This window comes from Monodelphis domestica, chromosome 1 (assembly GCF_027887165.1).
Source record: "Monodelphis domestica isolate mMonDom1 chromosome 1, mMonDom1.pri, whole genome shotgun sequence".
NCBI lineage: Eukaryota > Metazoa > Chordata > Mammalia > Didelphimorphia > Didelphidae > Monodelphis > Monodelphis domestica.
Genome location: NC_077227.1, coordinates 612,115,787 through 612,134,036, shown reverse-complemented (window position 1 = coordinate 612,134,036; position 18,250 = coordinate 612,115,787). Strand labels below are relative to the sequence as shown.

The 18,250-nt window shown below is 36.8% G+C and overlaps 1 protein-coding gene across 2 annotated transcripts in view; it reads left to right on the top strand.

Moving 5' to 3' along the window:
* SLC24A3 (solute carrier family 24 member 3) overlaps nt 1-17,197 on the top strand; it is a 762,044-nt gene extending 744,847 nt beyond the window's left edge. For both annotated transcript variants that reach the window (XM_007476642.3, XM_016427591.2), the window contains exons 16-17: nt 1,449-1,514; nt 2,513-17,197. In XM_007476642.3, coding sequence (XP_007476704.1) covers nt 1,449-1,514; nt 2,513-2,662 — 216 coding nt within the window. In that variant the 3' untranslated portion in view covers nt 2,663-17,197. The remainder of the gene's footprint in view (nt 1-1,448; nt 1,515-2,512) is intronic.
* The last annotated feature ends 1,053 nt before the right edge of the window (nt 17,198-18,250 follow it).

The window sequence follows — 18,250 nt, the reverse complement described above, 5'->3', positions numbered from 1 at the left end:
CAAGTGATAATGACTTTCTTGCTCTCTCACACAATACATTTCATCTCCAAATTTCAGGCATTTTCATTGTCTGCCTCCTAAACCTAGAAAAGTCTCTCCTCCTCATTTCTGCTGCCTGGCTTCCTTCAAGTCTCAGCAAAAGTTCCAGCTTCTGCAAAAAGTCTTTCCCAATCCTCTTTAATCTTAGTGCCTCTGTTGGTTATCCTCCAATTTATCCTGAATATATCTTGTTTGCGCATAATAATTTGCATGTTATCTCCCCCATTAGAATGAGAGTCCTTTAAGTGCATGAACTGGTTTTTAGATTTACCTGTACTTTACTAGTACTTTTATCTGTCATGGACTGTCTTTTTAAAAAATTAACAAACTTTTTTTTGACCTTTTTTATCTCTTTAACACTTAGCAAAGTGACTAGTACACAGCAGGCAACAAATAAATGCTAGCTGACTTGACTTGATCTAACTTCAATGAGTATAGATCAAATTCTGCCTTCTACAAGAGGATCTTCTTCATGCCCACAGTGGTTACTGCTCTCTCCTTCTTGAAATTGCCTTATATAATTTTCTGTTTATTTATGACATTTCTTCCCCTGTAGAATATAAATCCTCTGAAAAGCGAGACAGTTTTGATTTTAACTTTGTATCCCCAGCACTTAACATAGTGCTATGTACAATTTTTAAGAGAATCTGGGATCAGAGAGAATCCATACCTCTGAGTCCACTAAGGTGAAGAACTCTTGGTGTGGAAACTCCCTCCATGCATGCAGATCTATAATTCATCTGTAACTTATAGTCCTAAAATATTGTATGAGGTCCTGAGATGTTGCTGGGGGTCACACAACTGTTGTGTATCAGGAGGAAGAACTTGAGAGTCTAATTTTTCTGAGGGTAAGGTCAAGCCCCTCTCTATTATGCCATTTTGCCTTTTACTTAGTAAGAACTTAATTAACATTTATTGAATTATCTGAGGGCTAGCCAAAAACACTGTTGAAGATTTTTCTAAAGTACCCATTATACTAGCTTAATAAATAGAACATATTAAACATAATTAAATCTTTTCTGTGACAATTAAACACCTTTCCATTCTGCAGTCACTTTCTGAACATCTCTGAATAGTGTACAAGTCATCACCCAACCAAAAGGCATTTATTGAGCATCATTTCTGAGCCCAGTACTGTGCTAAGCACTCCAGGGAATATATAAAAGAAATCATTGAAATGGAATGCAGAAGAGGATTCTGATTAATTAAGTATTTTTATTACTCTTTCTCTCTTCTCCTTATCAAGGCTGCCAGCAAGAAGGTGTTGGGAGATGGATAAAGACCATTTGATTTTCTTTGTTTTAGGAAGATTCTTGCAGATAGTGCTATTCTAAAGTTGATGACATGCCAAGGAAAAGGGAAATGGCTTTTATAAAACCATGATTCAGTTTGAAATTCCTTCCTTACAGATTCGACTGAATAGCAGGGGACTGATCTATTCTGTTGGCTTGCTGTTGGCCTCTGTTTTTGTCACGGTATGTATACAACTTTCCAGTCAGTGTTTTCAGTTGTATGGACTATTTCTCATCATCTTTACCATTGACCCTTTCATGCCTGTATTTGTTTAGATGCCTTCTTTTGAGAGTGTTTTCCTGATGGTCTTGTGCTTCATGGTAACTTGGTGGAGTCTTATCCAAGACCCTGCCAGCATCCATTCCTTCTTGGAAGTAGGCCTTGGCAACCTACTAGCAATCCTTTATTCTTGCCTGAAATAAAGCCAGGCCTCCCAGAGGGAAGCAGTCTTGTCTCATGTCAGGCACATACAGCTTTATCAAAAAAAAAAAAAATGGACAAATCATCCACACAAATCTAATGTAGCAAACTCCTACATGCTAGAGAGGCTGGGAAGTAGCACCCTTCAATGAGAATATTCTAGTTAACTGAAAGTAATCATCTATTACATATACTCATGTCCAATTCTTAAAGAATTAGAATGCCATTGATTGCTTAACATGATATGCTAAAATGATAGTGAAAATAATTCAGGTTTCCTTTGAAGATTCAGAAGGTACTTCAGGATATTGTAGGATCTTGAAGTCATTGCTATAAACTTCAGTGATTGGTACCATACCATTAAAAGTCTATACTGGAACTTCACTAAGTCCACAGAAGTTGTTACTTTATTTTTTACCAAACATAATAAGTATTCAGTTCAAAATAATTGTGTAATATTCTTATTAATTTATTGCCTAAAACTAGAGTTCAGATAAAAATTCTGACACTTTCTGCTTGTTTCAATACCAAATTAATCATGTTTTTTTTTTCCATAACGAATGAGAATGTAGTTTACATTGTCATTTCAGTCTTTGGTTATTATTTGTGATCTGCAAGCCATTGGTCCTCTTATCATTGATGATCTAAGAGAGATCTTAAAAATAGATTGGCATTGATTCCACACAAGTAATTTAGAGCCGTTCAGCAACTACCATTCCTTCTCCATACCAAAGCCAAAGTATTCTGTGTCTGTTTGCAGGTATTTGGTGTCCACATGAACAAGTGGAAGCTAGACAAGAAGCTGGGGTTCGTGTGCCTTTTCCTATATGGCATCTTCTTGTGTTTCTCCATCATGACTGAATTCAACGTTTTCACCTTTGTGAACTTGCCCATGTGCAGGGAGCACTGATCCACTTGGCAAGGCTGAGGTGCCACTTCCTTCTTTCTTCTGTGCAATACTCAACATGGCTGGCACCCCCCAAGAGCACGGGGTGCTTCCGAAGGGCCGTGAAGTACAGTCTATCCTGCTCGCTGTTCTCCTCTCTGGTTAGCCCTGGCTCCCCTCCAATTCCTCCTCTTTCCCACTCCCAACCTCCACCCCATCCCCCCCCCCCCATCGGGAAAGCTCCTATGTCGATGTGAAGACTTTCCACATTCATATGATTTTTCAATCTCTATCTCTCCAAACAGTGACTGAGATTTTAGAAGCACTGGCTGCTACCTGGCACTGAGCCAGACAGAACTTGCTCCAATTCCTTCTCTTTTTTTTTTAAGTTATTTGATGGAAGACTAATCTAATTTATGACTTGAGACTGTGGGTGAAATAGAGAAGAAGAGGCTACATTGATTGTATGGGGTGTTTTTCTGAGGATAATTATGGGATTCTGGGTTTGGGGATATTTTGTTCTTTTTTTTCCCTTTTTCCAGAGAGCCTCTTACATCTTTTCCTCCTGCGTTTTGGATTGCAATGAAAGATCATAAGTGCAGTGTTTTATGGGAACTGAACTCAAGGTACTTTGGAGTATGAGTGGCTTTACTGTTTATTAAAAGGAGTTGATGAGGCAACAGAGAATGACTTTTTACTCGGAATTAGACATCTCTTAAAGTCTTATAGGAAATACAGAAGGGAAAGCACATTGGAGGGAAGACAACAACACTTTTCTGGTGTCCATTGTGGCCATCAATTTATTGTTAAGATATTTCTAGTTTTCCAAGCAATAGTTCCAGCCCGCCAGCCTGCCTGACCTTTGCTGAGGGGAGCCCTGGCTCATACCATCCACAAGGTACCAGGTACAGTCTGTGACATGAGCTCTCCTTCCTAACTTGTACGTTACTGCGATTTTCTCTTTAGAGTCCTATTCAGGGTGACCCGGATAGACACAAAAGGCTTCAGCTTTTTGTAAATGAGTTAGAGACACTGGTTTCTTTGAAAAGAAAGAAGCGCACTTTGCACAGACATTGAAGTCGATGAAGTCGCAATTTGCCACTCAGAAATGAGTACACTGGACCCAGCCAGATTATTAATGGGTGAACTTTCCCAACAGAACACTGCCAAGCTGGCTCACCTCTCCCTGGAGAGTCCAAGGGAGGACGAGAGCAACAGAGGGATGGCACTTTTCAAATGCAGAATGTGTTCAATGAAGACTCGTTCATGAGCATAAGTTATTGTGAAAGTTTTTGCCAATCACTGCTCTTAATAGCCCTGCTATTTTGTATGATACTGTATTAATATGCAGAAAAATTCCACCAAGTTGAGAAACACCTATGCTTGTTACACTTGTATTTATTGAAACTGTGGACCTTCCCCATACTGATTCTTGTATTTACTTTAAGCACTGATCACTTCTAATTCTTTCAGGAGGGTCTTCTCTCTCCTCCCACCGCTCTCCCTCCCCACACACGTTCAGATATAAAATGTTCCCACATATTACCATCTGGTTGAATGTCCTTGTCTATGGTACAAACAATGGCCAATACTAGTAAATGAGAGTATAAGGCCTATTTTTAAGTACAAAACAAACAAAAATAGAAACCACTTATTTTTAATTGCAGCAGGAAACCTGTTCACCGAGCTAACGCATTTATCAACTGTGTTGCACACTTGCACTTGATTATTTGAGATTGGTTTTCTTTGGACAGATAGTGTACAATAAACTCTGGTCTTTAGCCTTCATAAAGCACAACATATTACTTACTATCCAGATCAGGGTCTGTTTGGCATTAACTAGTTTGGTACCCAATGAGTGAAAGCTGTCACCGCATGGACAAATATTCACATCTGCGACTGCCTTCTGGATTGATTTACCCTGAAATAGATGTATATAACTGACTACCTTAAATAAACAAGATGGTGGTGGCCATGGCAGAATGCAGATGTAAGCAGCATGGACGACTGGATACCTTTAAATCCTAAAGGAATTTTGTACCCATTATCATCTAAGCTTGACTGTACATAGGCAGTATGTTTAGCACTGCAATCCATGTGTGTGGCTATGCAAATTGGAAATAAGATTTAGAACTTTTACTGTGTTCAAATAGTCTATTCATTTTATCCTTCCAAGGTTTAATTGTGACATGATTCATGGTAATATCTCCCTAAAAATGTTCTTTGGATTTTTGTTTGGTTTTTTTGAAAAAAGACATTGAGATCATCATTTTTAAAAAGCCATATTTGAAACCAATGTAGATCCAGAGGAATAATTTCCCTAGGTTTTAAAGAGGTTGGGATGAACTCCAGGGCCAAATTCAATCTGTGACCTGTTCCTCACCTAAAATTCAACGTAACTCAATTGAGAAAGAAAAAGTAAGTTGTAGGGATAAAACACACACACACACACACACACACACACACACACACACTAAGGTTTGATTTAAGTTTATGCTACTGTTCTACCAGTATCCATCTAAATAGTCTAGCAGACCTGTTTAGAGTTATATCTGTGAAATAGCCATTATCTCACAGCAGTAATATGTGGCTTATTTTAGAAAATATTCCATCCCAATGTCATCCTGATTATCTTTGTTTTGAGTGTTTGCCATAAATGACACCATCAAAGCATTCATGAATCGTAGAAATATATGTAAAGACATTAGGTTTGTCAGAGCTGTAATGATCATTTTCAATGCCACAGACAAGCAGCAGCATGGAAGATACCCTCAGAACAACTTTTAAAGACAAAATCAGTTAGGAATGAGGAAGGACCCAAAGGTACCATGAAGCAGCTGCTGAGAAGTCTGGGGACCGGAGAGAAAGCAAGGCAGGATCAGAGTGGGAATGAGTTCTCCTGGGGTTCTATGGTCATAGGAAGGAATCATCATTTTTCACCTCCTATTTTAACTAATTGATCTTCCTAATTAGGTGCTAAACTAAGCTATTTCTAGCTTATGAACAAGTGCCCTCTAAATTTCAAAGTTTTGAAAAAAAAGCTCTATTACCCCCCTGCCCTCCAGTTCCAAGTCTCCTGGTTGGTACTTAAATAAATTATATTAGATGAATCTGAATATTGGTTATTACACTTTGAAGAAGTTGTTCTTTTGCTCCTAAAGGTGAATGCTTAATATAGAGCTTGGTTTTGTCTAAATGTGTCTACTGCCACTGTGAAACCATCAGAAATGATATTCATATGCAAAGTTACTCCATGGGAAAATTAAGTGGGAATGCCCATATTTCCCATGCCAACAGTGCTATTCACCAGTGGCCACACAAAGTAAAATATGAAAAGTTTAATTTTTCCATCTGAAAAAATGATTGAACACACCTCCCCAGAAAATGTTTTAAATCGATCATAAAAATGGCAGCCAAAATGTGAGCCTCTCACATTCAGACTGAGTGATCAAATAAGAAATCTCACTAGTTACACAAAATCAGTCTGCTGCTATTGTTTGTGATCTTCTTAATTTGTTGGGGGACATGGAGCAGGCAGGGGTGAAATCTTTTTAAATAAAGCTCCTAAATCTGAGAAAATTTCCAGTATAAGATTGTTGAAGAATCTTGGCCATGGCCATGGCCACAAATGAAACAATTCAGTAATTGTCTAAGGCTTAGTTTTTCCTTTTAAGCAAATTCTAGATAAAATTCTAGAGTTAAACAGAACAGAAAATACCCCCAAAATTTAGCTCCTTGTTTCTGAAGAACACAACGCTTTAACTTCTGGGTTTAACCCCTCTCAACCGGGCTGCTAAACCAAGTATGGGACCCAGTAGCTAGCCCCTTGGATGGTCACAAACATAGGCAGTTGAATTTGAGCCCTGGAAAAGAACTCTAAAACTGTGATAGAAGAAAGTTGATCGAGGGATTAAATAGCTTTTGCCCCTACCAAAGGAAAACTCTGTACCTGCATTTTTAGAAATAGTGCACTTTTTTGTAGATACAGGTTTTGTATTTACAACAGAAAATATGTGGGGGTGGAGGGTGGTTGGGTGAAGGATATTTTTAATGATATTTTTTCTTGGCCTTTGTATTCTAAGCTCTCTAGTTTAAGGCCATGAATATGCATGCTCTGGGTTTGTGGCTTTGTATATGTTAAACAACAAATATTTTAAGCATGTAGTCTAAGAAAAATCTCAAAGCATTTTTGTTTTTGTTTTTAAAGATAATTGAATATTTTAGACTATGCAGGTAGTAACACATACTATCTGGGTCAGTTTTTGGTATATAAAACAGGGGTATTATCTAATTTGCAGTGAATATATCAAGGGTAGTTTTATACCTTTATTTAATTGTTCATGAAAACCTTCAGGTAGTTAAAATGAAGAAGTGTGAGCTGGGTATTATTTTGGTGGGTATGGAGCAAATATATTACTCTATGCCAAATGTATTTACTCATTCTTTTCATGTCAATGAATTGGGCAGATCTAATTAATTGTTCATTTCATCATATCTACTCTGTAATAGATGTGACATATAAGTGTTGTGTTTTGAACAGCCTGATCTGGAATTGTGATTCTCATTTCCCCTTAGATTCTCTAATACAACAGCTCGTACATGCCCAGTGTGTCTCCTAAGATGCAAAATCTCTGGATGAAAACTTAAAAAACTCAGGCAGTCCTACTGGTCATTTGTAGACATCCAAGGGTACTGCATCATGTAATTGACAGCACAGGGTAGATTATAAAGTCTTTTCTCATAAGATTTGTATGTTCAGGACCTGTAATTTCATCAAAGCAAAGGACTTCCAGCATGGAAAACTTCTCCCTCAATGCAGATCCGCAACTTAAACCCAAACTTAGAGTTTTCTAGGACATTTAGAAGTCAAACAACTTGCTTGCTAATACAGCAACTCTGAGTCAAAGGTAGGACTTGAATTCAGGTCTTCTTGAGGCAAAGCCAACCAGCTCTCTACTACCGCAACCTGCCTCTCCTCACAGGTTGTAACCAAAAAAAGCACATTTTTCCTATTTCTGAATTTTCTAAATTCATGGGAACTCTCTCCCATGGCATCTTAGTGAAAGCAGAGGAAAGGGAAACACACATAAAATTACAATGTATATGATGACGAATCCCCATATAGCAAAATTTTCAGAAGATGTCAGAACAATAAAATTCCATTATGTCCTTCCCAGTTGCTTATTCTTGGGCATGCAATGATGACATTATGAGAGTAAGTCTTCTGAAATCTATTAAACATTTTCAGAGGTTATGAGCTATGTGGAGCTATATTTTTTTCCTTGCTTTTTTTTGGAAGAGATTTAGGAAAGGATGATCTCTTTTATAGGGTTTGCTATCTGAAAGAGGGATAAACTGGCAGTATTTCTCTACTTGGATTTTCATAAACAATTAACATATACATAAAATTATACTTCTATATGTACATACAATTATGCTTGTATGTTAAGTATTTTTCTACTCACTAGAAATGGAATTTTGGATTAGTAAATTTCCCCTCCAAACTTAGGTAAGAAAGTAGTTAACCATCATCTGGTTTTCCGGGTGTGGTAGAGCCCAGTGACTGGTTCAATAGAATTGCATATAGATCATGCAATGAAATGAATCGAGTCTTGGGCACCTATAGAATCCTTGTGCTTATTTTTTTAGGCAGGTTTCTTAAAAGAAATCCTAGAGCTCATAACTAAAAAGATAGTGTGTGCTTGCATGAGAATGAGTTTTTGGCATCAGCTAATCATTTTCTTTTGAAACAGGAAAAAACCAAACTGCATTCTCAGGTTCATCATGGCTTTATTTTTGAGAACAGATGTCAGATATTTTATTTCAAAACCATAGCTTGTGAAGGTAGGCCTGTTTTTCAAAAGCTAAGTACCAAACCATTATTTTATACTCATGAATATTCCTCCATGCTTCCATGTACTTGAAAGAAAATATTCACTGTGATTTGTTTCCAGAAATATTTAATCAGTCTACAGTTTTTAAGCAGGTAAGATATCATTTCCATCACAGCTATAATTTTATTACTGAAGCACCAGTAACATTCCTCTCTTGTTGCTAAAAAAAAAAAAGTTAAATACTCTTTTCTATTTACATTAAACTATCATGTTTATTAAAATTATTTCACATTTCAATAAATACAAATTCTACCTAAGGCAGATCATATACTTATAGACTCATAAAAAATGGACATTTAGTCTATGTCTTTCCTTGGTTACTATATTCACTGAGGCCTGCAAATCCAGTCCAATCCAACAAACTTTCTTTACATAGCCACTACATGACAGGCACTGGGTATACAAAATAAAACCAAAATACAGCCCCTGTCCTCAAGGAACTTCTATCCTACTGTGAATTGGAGCATTATTCCCATGTGAGAACAAGAAAATATAACCATTTTGAATGATTCAAATCTTTAATCAATGAAATATTAAGTTATCATTATTTTGTTTAGAATACTCTTCAAATTGGGAAGGTTAAGGGGGAAAAGCCTCAAAAAAGAAGGTATAAAGATGACATATAAAAGGCAAAATTGCAGTAAATTAACATCAAACAAAAGAACAGAATGACTTATAACAAGTTTAATTCAATTTGGAAAATATTTGGGCTTAACCTATAGCATGAGGCATTCAGATTAATCCTAAGAAGAATTTCTTGAGAAACTTTCTCATTTATATGACAGAACCATTTGCATTTTTCTGATGTGAGTTGGTATTTTAATGTTAATCTGTTCAGCAGGGATGTTAGGATTCCATGACCAAATAAATGGTTTATATGAGTGGCCATGTGTTCATGATCAAAATGATTCACAAAGTCCCAAGGCTCTTCTTGCCATTGGTACTGCCCTACACACCAGACACATACACCCAACTGATCAAAAGGCTTGTAGCAAGTCATATGAAAATTCAACAGGGATTTCTTCAAACTGAAAGTGGGGAAAGATAGGACTTTGCATGCAGGTGGTCTGTCCATAATTCAGATGTGTACCAGGCAAGTATGCTACCCAAAAGACCTCACCTACTATTTAGAGAGGTCTGAAAAGTGTTGAGATTCATTGATGTAAACCATAGTACTATTTTTTCTGTGTCAGGTAGAAATAAAAATGAATTTTAATTCATTAATTCTGTGTATCATAAGAGAGTTTTTTTAGCATAGATTTTTTTTAAAGCAGAATATAATATTATCAGCATGTTCTGGCTTAGCCTTCTGCCTCAAGGTAAGATGGTAGACTAGCTCATCCTTAAAAGTCCTTTTGGGTCCTAAAAAGCTATGATAATTTCCTTTTCCTTAAATGTGGCATTTTCCCTGGGGAAAAGACCGACTCCCTGGAAATTACTGCCAACCTGAAAAGCTGGCCATCATAAAATTGACTTCTACAAGAGTTATTTCAATTTCTATGGGCCAAAATGATACAGGCAATCTTTTGAATACTCTTCCAGTTTCTCTATTGCCTAAACGTTCATGATGGCAGTCTTCCAGGGAGAAATAAAAGCAAGAACAAAAAGGCAATTAGAGATTCCCATTCCTAGAAATTCTATGGAGAAACTTAGATCAGTAAAAAAATAATATGAATCCAACAAGGAGAGTTTGTACCTAATGTGCCTTTGAATGGAAGTGGAAATAAAAATTTTAAAACAATTTATAGGGTTTTTTAAAGAATTTATCTGACTGTAACACTGACCAAATTTTTAAACTTTTTTTTACAGAAAGGAATTATATTCCTTAAAAATTTTAACACTGGTTGACAGACAACTTATAACACCACTCACTGTTGTATACGCTAATTCCAAGAAGACTATATCCTAGAGCCAGCCTTTAGTTTTCTCCTGTGCATTCTCAGGGAAATTGATGTCAGTTATATTATAGGTTCTTCTCAGAGTTATTACTTATGATTCAGCAGGTCTGAAAAGAAATTATCCCCATTTTCAAAATCCAACGTGTGCTCTTCCCTTATTTTCTTAAATATTACATGCCTTGTTGAAGGTTGTGTTGATACTCTTCCATTTTATCTGCTCCACAGATTTTTCTATCTTTCAAGATGATCTGACTCTATTCAAGCTCTGGGTTGAAGGTATCCAAACAGAATTGTGTTATTGAGTGCTGATAATCAACTGAGGAATAATAGCAATTGATGCTATGAAAAAAAAAAGTTAAACATGGTGGCAGGGGTGGATAGCTCACTTAATAACTACACCGTGTGGGATGAAAGGGGACAATTTTATGTACTAGTTCATTATCTTTGGGTAGGCATGGTAGCAATAAAAAGATTCCTCTGTCCTTGAATGCAGGCATTCAGTGGGGACTGTATGTTTGAAAAGAATTGGCAAAGGGGTGGGAGTCTAGAGATTAGGGTTCTAATCTGCCACTAACTATGTAACCTTGGGCAAGTAATTTCATCGCCTTGAGACTCAGTTTTACCTATTAAATGTTTGGTTGAACTATCTCTATGATCCCAAGAGACATGCATTATAAAGAGGTCAGAGATAAAGGACAGGGGTTCAACATGTAATTGAGACTCGCTGACATACCTAGCCTTAGAATCTTGTCATTATTGGTCCTTATCTTTTTGGCAATCCTCTTTAGGGAAAAACACTTTATTATCCTATATTAATCTCAGGGAAAATTACTAGAGTTTCAGAAGCCAAAAACTAGACTCCTTGTTTTAAAAATAATTGGCTTAATTCATTCCCCCATTGCAAAAGTATGGATATTTCAGTCACTATTGCTCTATGAAAAATGTTCAAGAGGGTCCCTCCATTTCTTAATAGTATCAACTCATGGACCAGGATCTAGGACAGGATCAAGTTCTTAGAATCAAGAGGCAAGGTCTAGCATACAGACATTATTTTCCTTAATTTTTAATAAATGCATATTTATTGAAAAGACAAAGGTGGGATTAAGGGTTGAAGAGTGAAAGTACTTTTTCTTTGCCCTTATAGGATACAATTTACCCAAGTTATCACACCATTTATCAACATAATTAGACTGAATAATGTGTCATATGTAGAGGGGCATTGTGAAAAATTGACAATTCATTAGGAAGCTCTTTATTTGTTAGTTTTCCAAAAAAACAAAAACAGTCTTGAACCATGATAATTTCACTATAAAAAATATACTATTGGATCACTACTTTAAGGGGATACCAATATAATTTATTATAGATCATAAAATTCTCACTAAAAAGAAAAGAGTTGAACCAATTGCCAGCTTTTGACCAACTAAGGTGAGAAGAACACATATATACTTGTGCTTTAGTATATTGGTATCCTAATATTAGATAACAAAGTTGTTTATCTTCACCGTTGGGAAAAACCAATTATCTTATTATCAACTATGGTCCAAAATGGGCATCAAACATTAGCCTGTGAAATTTCACAGGTTTTAGAGCCTGAGATAAATTGAGATTTATATTCAGCTATAATACAGTACCTTACCTATTTTTAAAGTTTGTAAAACTTGAAGTTCAATGCTAGCTGACTGTCAACAAAATAAGAAAGGGAATCTAGTGATAAGAAGGTAATGAATATGAGTATTTAAAAGAGTTCTCTGTGTGTGTGTGTGTGTGTGTATGTGTGTGTGTGTGTGTATGTGTGTGTGTGTGTGTATAGAAGATTGTTATTCCTAAACACTGAATTCCAATCTCACCCCATACCTAACTGGTCTTTATATAGTCCAGTAATATTTCTATCCTGTTCTTTTTATGTCTCATTTATTTTGGCCATCTCCTTATCATGCTGCCTATGCACTGGCCTTCATTCTCATCTCCTGCCCTACTTTGGACCCTGTACTCTGGATTCCCCGTTTCTGATAACTGAGTTTTCACCATGCCCAGAACCAGTCCTCTAAACTATTTCCTGGCCATCTCCATACCATAACACTTTGTACATCATCCTCCCCCAACCCCAAAGTTTCCCTCGACGTGTGTCTTCCTCATCATTATAAGTTTCAGGAATAATCTTGCTTGCATTTGTATCCCTGGCATAAATAGAAAACAAGAAATGTGCACCAAAGTATTCACATTTTTTAATTTGTCAAACTGCAGAACTTAAAATAGGATGAGCTAGTCCAGTGCATTATTATCCTAGTAGACATATATTACATATTAACAACACATATCATGTAGAGGGAAGCACTCTGATCCTGAAACCTGAAGTGTTATTTGGGTCCTCACTGGGCCATTTTTATAGCACCTTGGGCATTATGGTCCTTTCTCTGGACCTTAATTTCCTCATCTGTAAATAAAGAGATCGCTAAGGTCCATCCCTGTTCTAAATACTATGAACTTATAAAACTTGAGGTCAACTCAACTCAACAAACTGTTATAAAGAACTGTGTTCACTTTGTTAGGCTCCATGTATACAAAATAAAAAGCAAAAGAATCCATTCAGAGAGAAACCAATCAAATTAGTTCTTTTCATTTGCTTCCCTGCCTCATACTTCTTCCTACACCACTTGAGGTAGATGTGTGATACATACAGTGGAAAGAGGGCTGAATTGGGAATTAGAGAATCAGGGTTTGACTGCAGATGGAGACACTACTTTGGTGAATTTGAGAACAAGGCACTCATCTTCTCCAGACCCAAGTTTCTCATATGTGAAATGAGGAAATTCAAATCAATGATGCAGGAGTAGCTAGGTAGCACACTGGATAGAGTGCCAAACTTGGAGTTGATGAGGATCTGGGTTCAAATTTGACCTCAGATACTTCCTAGCTATGTGACCTGGGGCCAGCCATTTAACCACAATTGCCTGGCTCTTGTCACTCTTGCCAATATAAAAATAGAAAGAATAAAGTCCCTTGAAGCTCTTGGAATATCAGTGATCCCCCCAAGCTATCACATGTTGGTAGAAGAGTATTTTCCTCTTACACAGGACTACCTTTTGTTCTGTGATCGTATTATTTACTTTCTCCTTGAAACCCAAGTCACCTCTTTTTGTCTTACACAGAAAATTCTTCTCAGTTTAGCATCCCAAGTTTAAATTCTGGGGGTTCAAAACAAATGTCAGAAAATTGTCCTTACATTTTTCAAGGTCCTTTTCTACTGCCTCACATATCTGCTACTCCCAAATGACCAGGCTGCTTAGATGATATTTCTGTATTTGTGTCAGGAATTTCACTGGTTAAACATAAGCTGGTTTCCTCATAGACCTCACTTCAAGAGATATGCAATGAATGCAATGTGATGAGAGAGAAAGGAGACAGCTCTCCACCCAGCTTTGCAGCTAGACCTGCCAAAAGCTTGGCAGTCAGCATTTCTCTGACAAGCCCAGGACATTTCACTACCCCTCCCCTCTCCAGTGACTGGCTGGGTGGAATCAGTGAGAATCAGTTGTCTGAATTAATATATGAAGAGTCCTACAGATTATTTTAGTGATGGGGGTGAGGGGGAAGGAAGAGGAAGCACAAATAGAAAAAATATTTTATGTCAGCCCACTCATAAGATAATACAAACCAGTATTTGCCTCTCTTCCTAAGGAAGTCAGTGATTTATAGTTTGTTATATCTATGGTACATTACAGAAATCACCAGTCATTAGAGAGCACAGATTAGTAAAAGAGACATAGTAAAGAGGAAAAGAATTGGTTCCTAGTGACGTACAAAATTAGTCCTTCATTTAGGAAAAGCTTAAAATCTGATGAAGCAGACCTCCAGCAGAAATAAATAATGACCTCAAGGGAACTCTATTCCTTGCCCTAATGGTTCTCCCAGAAAAGAATCACATCAAATCCTCAAAAACACCCCACCCATTTCTTTTTTTTAAAGTAAATTTCAATTTTGTTTCAATTATCATGCATTTGGTTTTTTTTCTCTTCCCACCCATCCACTAAGAAAAAAAGGGTAGAGAAAAGAGAAGGGGGGAGGGAGAAGAAAGAGGGAATGGAGAAGAGGAGGAGAGGAACAAAGAAATGGGAAAGGGGGAAGGGGAGGAGGGAACAGGGAAGGAAGAGAGAAAGAAAGAAAGAAAGAAAGAAAGAAAGAAAGAAAGAAAGAAAGAAAGAAAGAAAGAAAGAAAGAAAGAAAGAAAGAAAGAAAGAAAGAAAGAAAGAAAGAAAGAAAGAAAGAAAGAAAGAAAGAAAGAAAGAAAGGAAGGAAGGAAGGAAGGAAGGAAGGAAGGAAGGAAGGAAGGAAGGAAGGAAGGAAGGGAAAGCAGGAAAGCCTTGTATCATATAACTATAGTCTAGCAAAACATATTCCCATACTATGTCCAAAATGCATTTCTCACTCTTTATATTAGTCCATCATCACTCTGTCATGAAGTGTTAGGTGTTCTGGAAAGCAATTTGGAATTATGCCCCCAAAGTTATTAAACTGTACATGCTTTTTGACCAAGTCATATCTATACCCTATCCATTTCTTCATAATGAAATGTCTTAGAAACTAGAAAATAAAGACAAGAGAACCCAGTCAGAAGAAACACATCCACCTAGAATGCTGAGTGCATTTAAACATGACCAATAGTCAGAAATGTTTATCAATATCTTATGGATCTCCTAAATGATTTGAGCTTTAATTATATATATATATATATATATATGCATACATATATATCCCATCAGTAGTCTTTCCATGTTTGATATTTGAGTTTCATTTTTTTCTTGCTTAAATGCCCTTCTTATTTCTTCTCAGCCCTCAAAAATAAACAGAGGAATTTCCAGAAACTCGGATCCTTTGAGATCCTGTTTGTGTGTGCATGTGTGTGTGTGTGTGTGTGTGTGTGTGTGTGTGGAAAAGACCTATATAGAAAGATTCATTTTGTATAATAAGCAGAGCTAGTAAATAGGAATGAGAACAGGAATGGGTTATAGAAAAGCAGTTTTCTCTAATAAGAATGGACAAGTTCCATGGGGATTGCACACAGGCTGGGATTTGTCTGAAGTGATCATTGGGACACAGCTGGATACCTTCAAGATTCAGTGTCAATAGCATAGACAGGAAGTTGAGGGGAAAGGGGGACAATGAATTGGTGCATTGGAGATGAGGAGGCTAGGACCATTTCCTAAAGTAGGAGATGCTCAAAGTCATTTGTTGTGTAGCCATCATGAAACATAGCCATGTGAACTAGCATGAGAACTAGATCCTTCCATAACTAGTACTGAAAGATGGTTATAGAGGGATCATCTTCACAAATTGCTACTGGATTAATCATAAGGAGTTCAGGAATCTGGTTCAGATGTTTGAATACTAATTTACTCTCCTTTACTCTCTGTCCTACATTCTTCGATCTTATCAAAAAAATTAATGAAGCTCTATTTTAGATACAAAAACCAAAAGGGTATTTATTTTAGAAGAGATGTGTAGGACAATAAAAAGAAAAAAGAAAAATTATCTATTTTATAAAATAAAATATTAAAATTGTTTTGAAGGGCATATCACTATAAGAAAGTAAGGAGAGAACGAATGAGAACAAAAGAAAAAAGGAAAAGGAAGGGAGAAAGAAAGAGAGAGGGGGAGGGAGGAAGAGGAAGGAAGGAAGGAAGGAAGGAAGGAAGGAAGGAAGGAAGGAAGGAAGGAAGGAAGGAAGAAAGGAAGGAAGGAAGGAAGGAAGGAAAAAAGTAAAGGCAAAAGGAGACATTTTGATTCATATTGTTCTATATTAGCAAGAGTCCAACACCATTGGGACAACATTGTGACTCTAAATGCACTCAAGGCTCACAACCCAACTATGTATGTGTTCAGATGTTTAAGGATGAATGTAAGTCATGCTAATGGGCACACACTCCTATGATTAGAACAAGAATACATATTGAATCAACACAAAGGGAAGAATGAGAAGAATACATTTGACATTCTAGGAGTTATTCTGAAAAGCTTGCCCCTTTCTCTCTCTCCTTTCCCACAGACTTTTTTTGGGTTAAGTTTTGTTTCATTCTCAGCACAATGCTAACAATTGTGAGCATGCCTAACTTTGGATCATCCTGTCCAATGCCACATTAGTGCTACAGGGAACACAGCAATAAAAGCAGAACGGAGTCATGTTTTGCATTCAGAGTCAATCTGTAACATTTTCTGAGTTTGGTCTGTTGAGTTACAAATGGCGCCATGATGCTTCCTGCTACAACAAAGAATATGTAGACAGAAGTATGCAGTTGGAAAATGCCCATCCTGCCCTTATTCATATATTCTAGGACTCTTCGGTTTTCCAAAGGACAAAGAAATTAAAGATTTACAAAGAGGTTTTATTCTACAGTAGGTGTGTCATTTTTTCCTTTCACATGTTTTGAAATGTACAAATGGTGGAGCCACAGGGGGAAAAATACCTTTTTAACTGAGTTTAGCTGATTTTGTCATTCCTGTATAAGTATTATTAACCGTTTGTCTTTCTTCATGTTTGTTTTACAATTTGTTGTAAAGTACTACATAGACTTGTATGCAGAGCTGTCACAATTGCCTGTTAGATCTTTAACAGAACTGAGAGCATGCATTTCTCTGTTTTCTGATAATCTTATGAACTTAGATACTTGTATTTCTGTGTTTTAAAGTGTTATAACTATTGATAAACATGAAAAAAAAATCCTGACACTGTTGTCTAAGGAAAAACAAAAAAGTTTTACTAAATCCGATTATTTTACATGGTTTTTCATTTGATTTGATAATGTGTGAGCCATCTACTCAAAGGTAATATAGAGTTTATTAATAAATCAATGCTCTTTGGCTCTAACTTAAACTCCTAGGACCTGTGACATGATGGAATCAGAGGGATTGTGAACTAACTGCTGGTCAAGTCACAATTTTCAGGTTTTGAGTTTGGGAAGGATCAGGCAAGAGAACTAAGGTCCTATTTGGCATTTTGTATACTTTATAAAATTTCCCACTATTTTAGAATAATAACAGAAAGCTGAGGTTTATGGGTCTCTGCCCTCTGTTAGTTTACAGGCAGTCCTTAAACTTTTAAACTTTGCTCCTAACTCAGTCTATAGATTTAGAGATGGAAATAATCTTTGAGTTCATCTAGTCTAATTTCTCCTTTTACAAATAAGGAAATGGAAGTGCTGAGAGATAAAGTCACTAGCATTAAATCCCACAGGTAGTATTAGAACTAACCATAATTTAGCCATATTTTCCCTTGAAATCCAAATAACAAAGGTCCCTGGTACTCTCAGGCTGCCTACCAAACCTTATTTAACTCAAAATTGATAGTAGAGCCAACCCCCCCGTTTAGGGCCTTTTTTGGAGAGTCTTGGGACTGCCAGGAGCACTTCTTCCACAATAGCCTTGAGTGACAGGAAACTGCTAGTGGGGGCTCCTTCCCCACCCTTACCCCAACCATGGGATTGGAGTGGGTGGAAGGAAGGAAATAAGCGTTTATTAAACATCTATTATATGCAAGGCACCATGCTCAGTGCTTTACAAGTATTATCTCATTTGATCCCTGGCAACTCTAGATGAGAAGATTATTAGGACAAATATTTTCCATTGCATGGAAGTTCTGTGTAGAGTTTGGAGAGGAGCGTGAACAAGGGAGTTTCCACTGAGTAGGCAAGTAGAAAAAGGTCCCTATAGACTTTGCCCAGGATTCCTGATTGTTTAGGTAAGGACTAAGATAAAAAAGGATATGGGTGATAGGAATGTAGATTTAGATTTAGAAATGTCCTAAGAGGTCATCAAGTCTAACT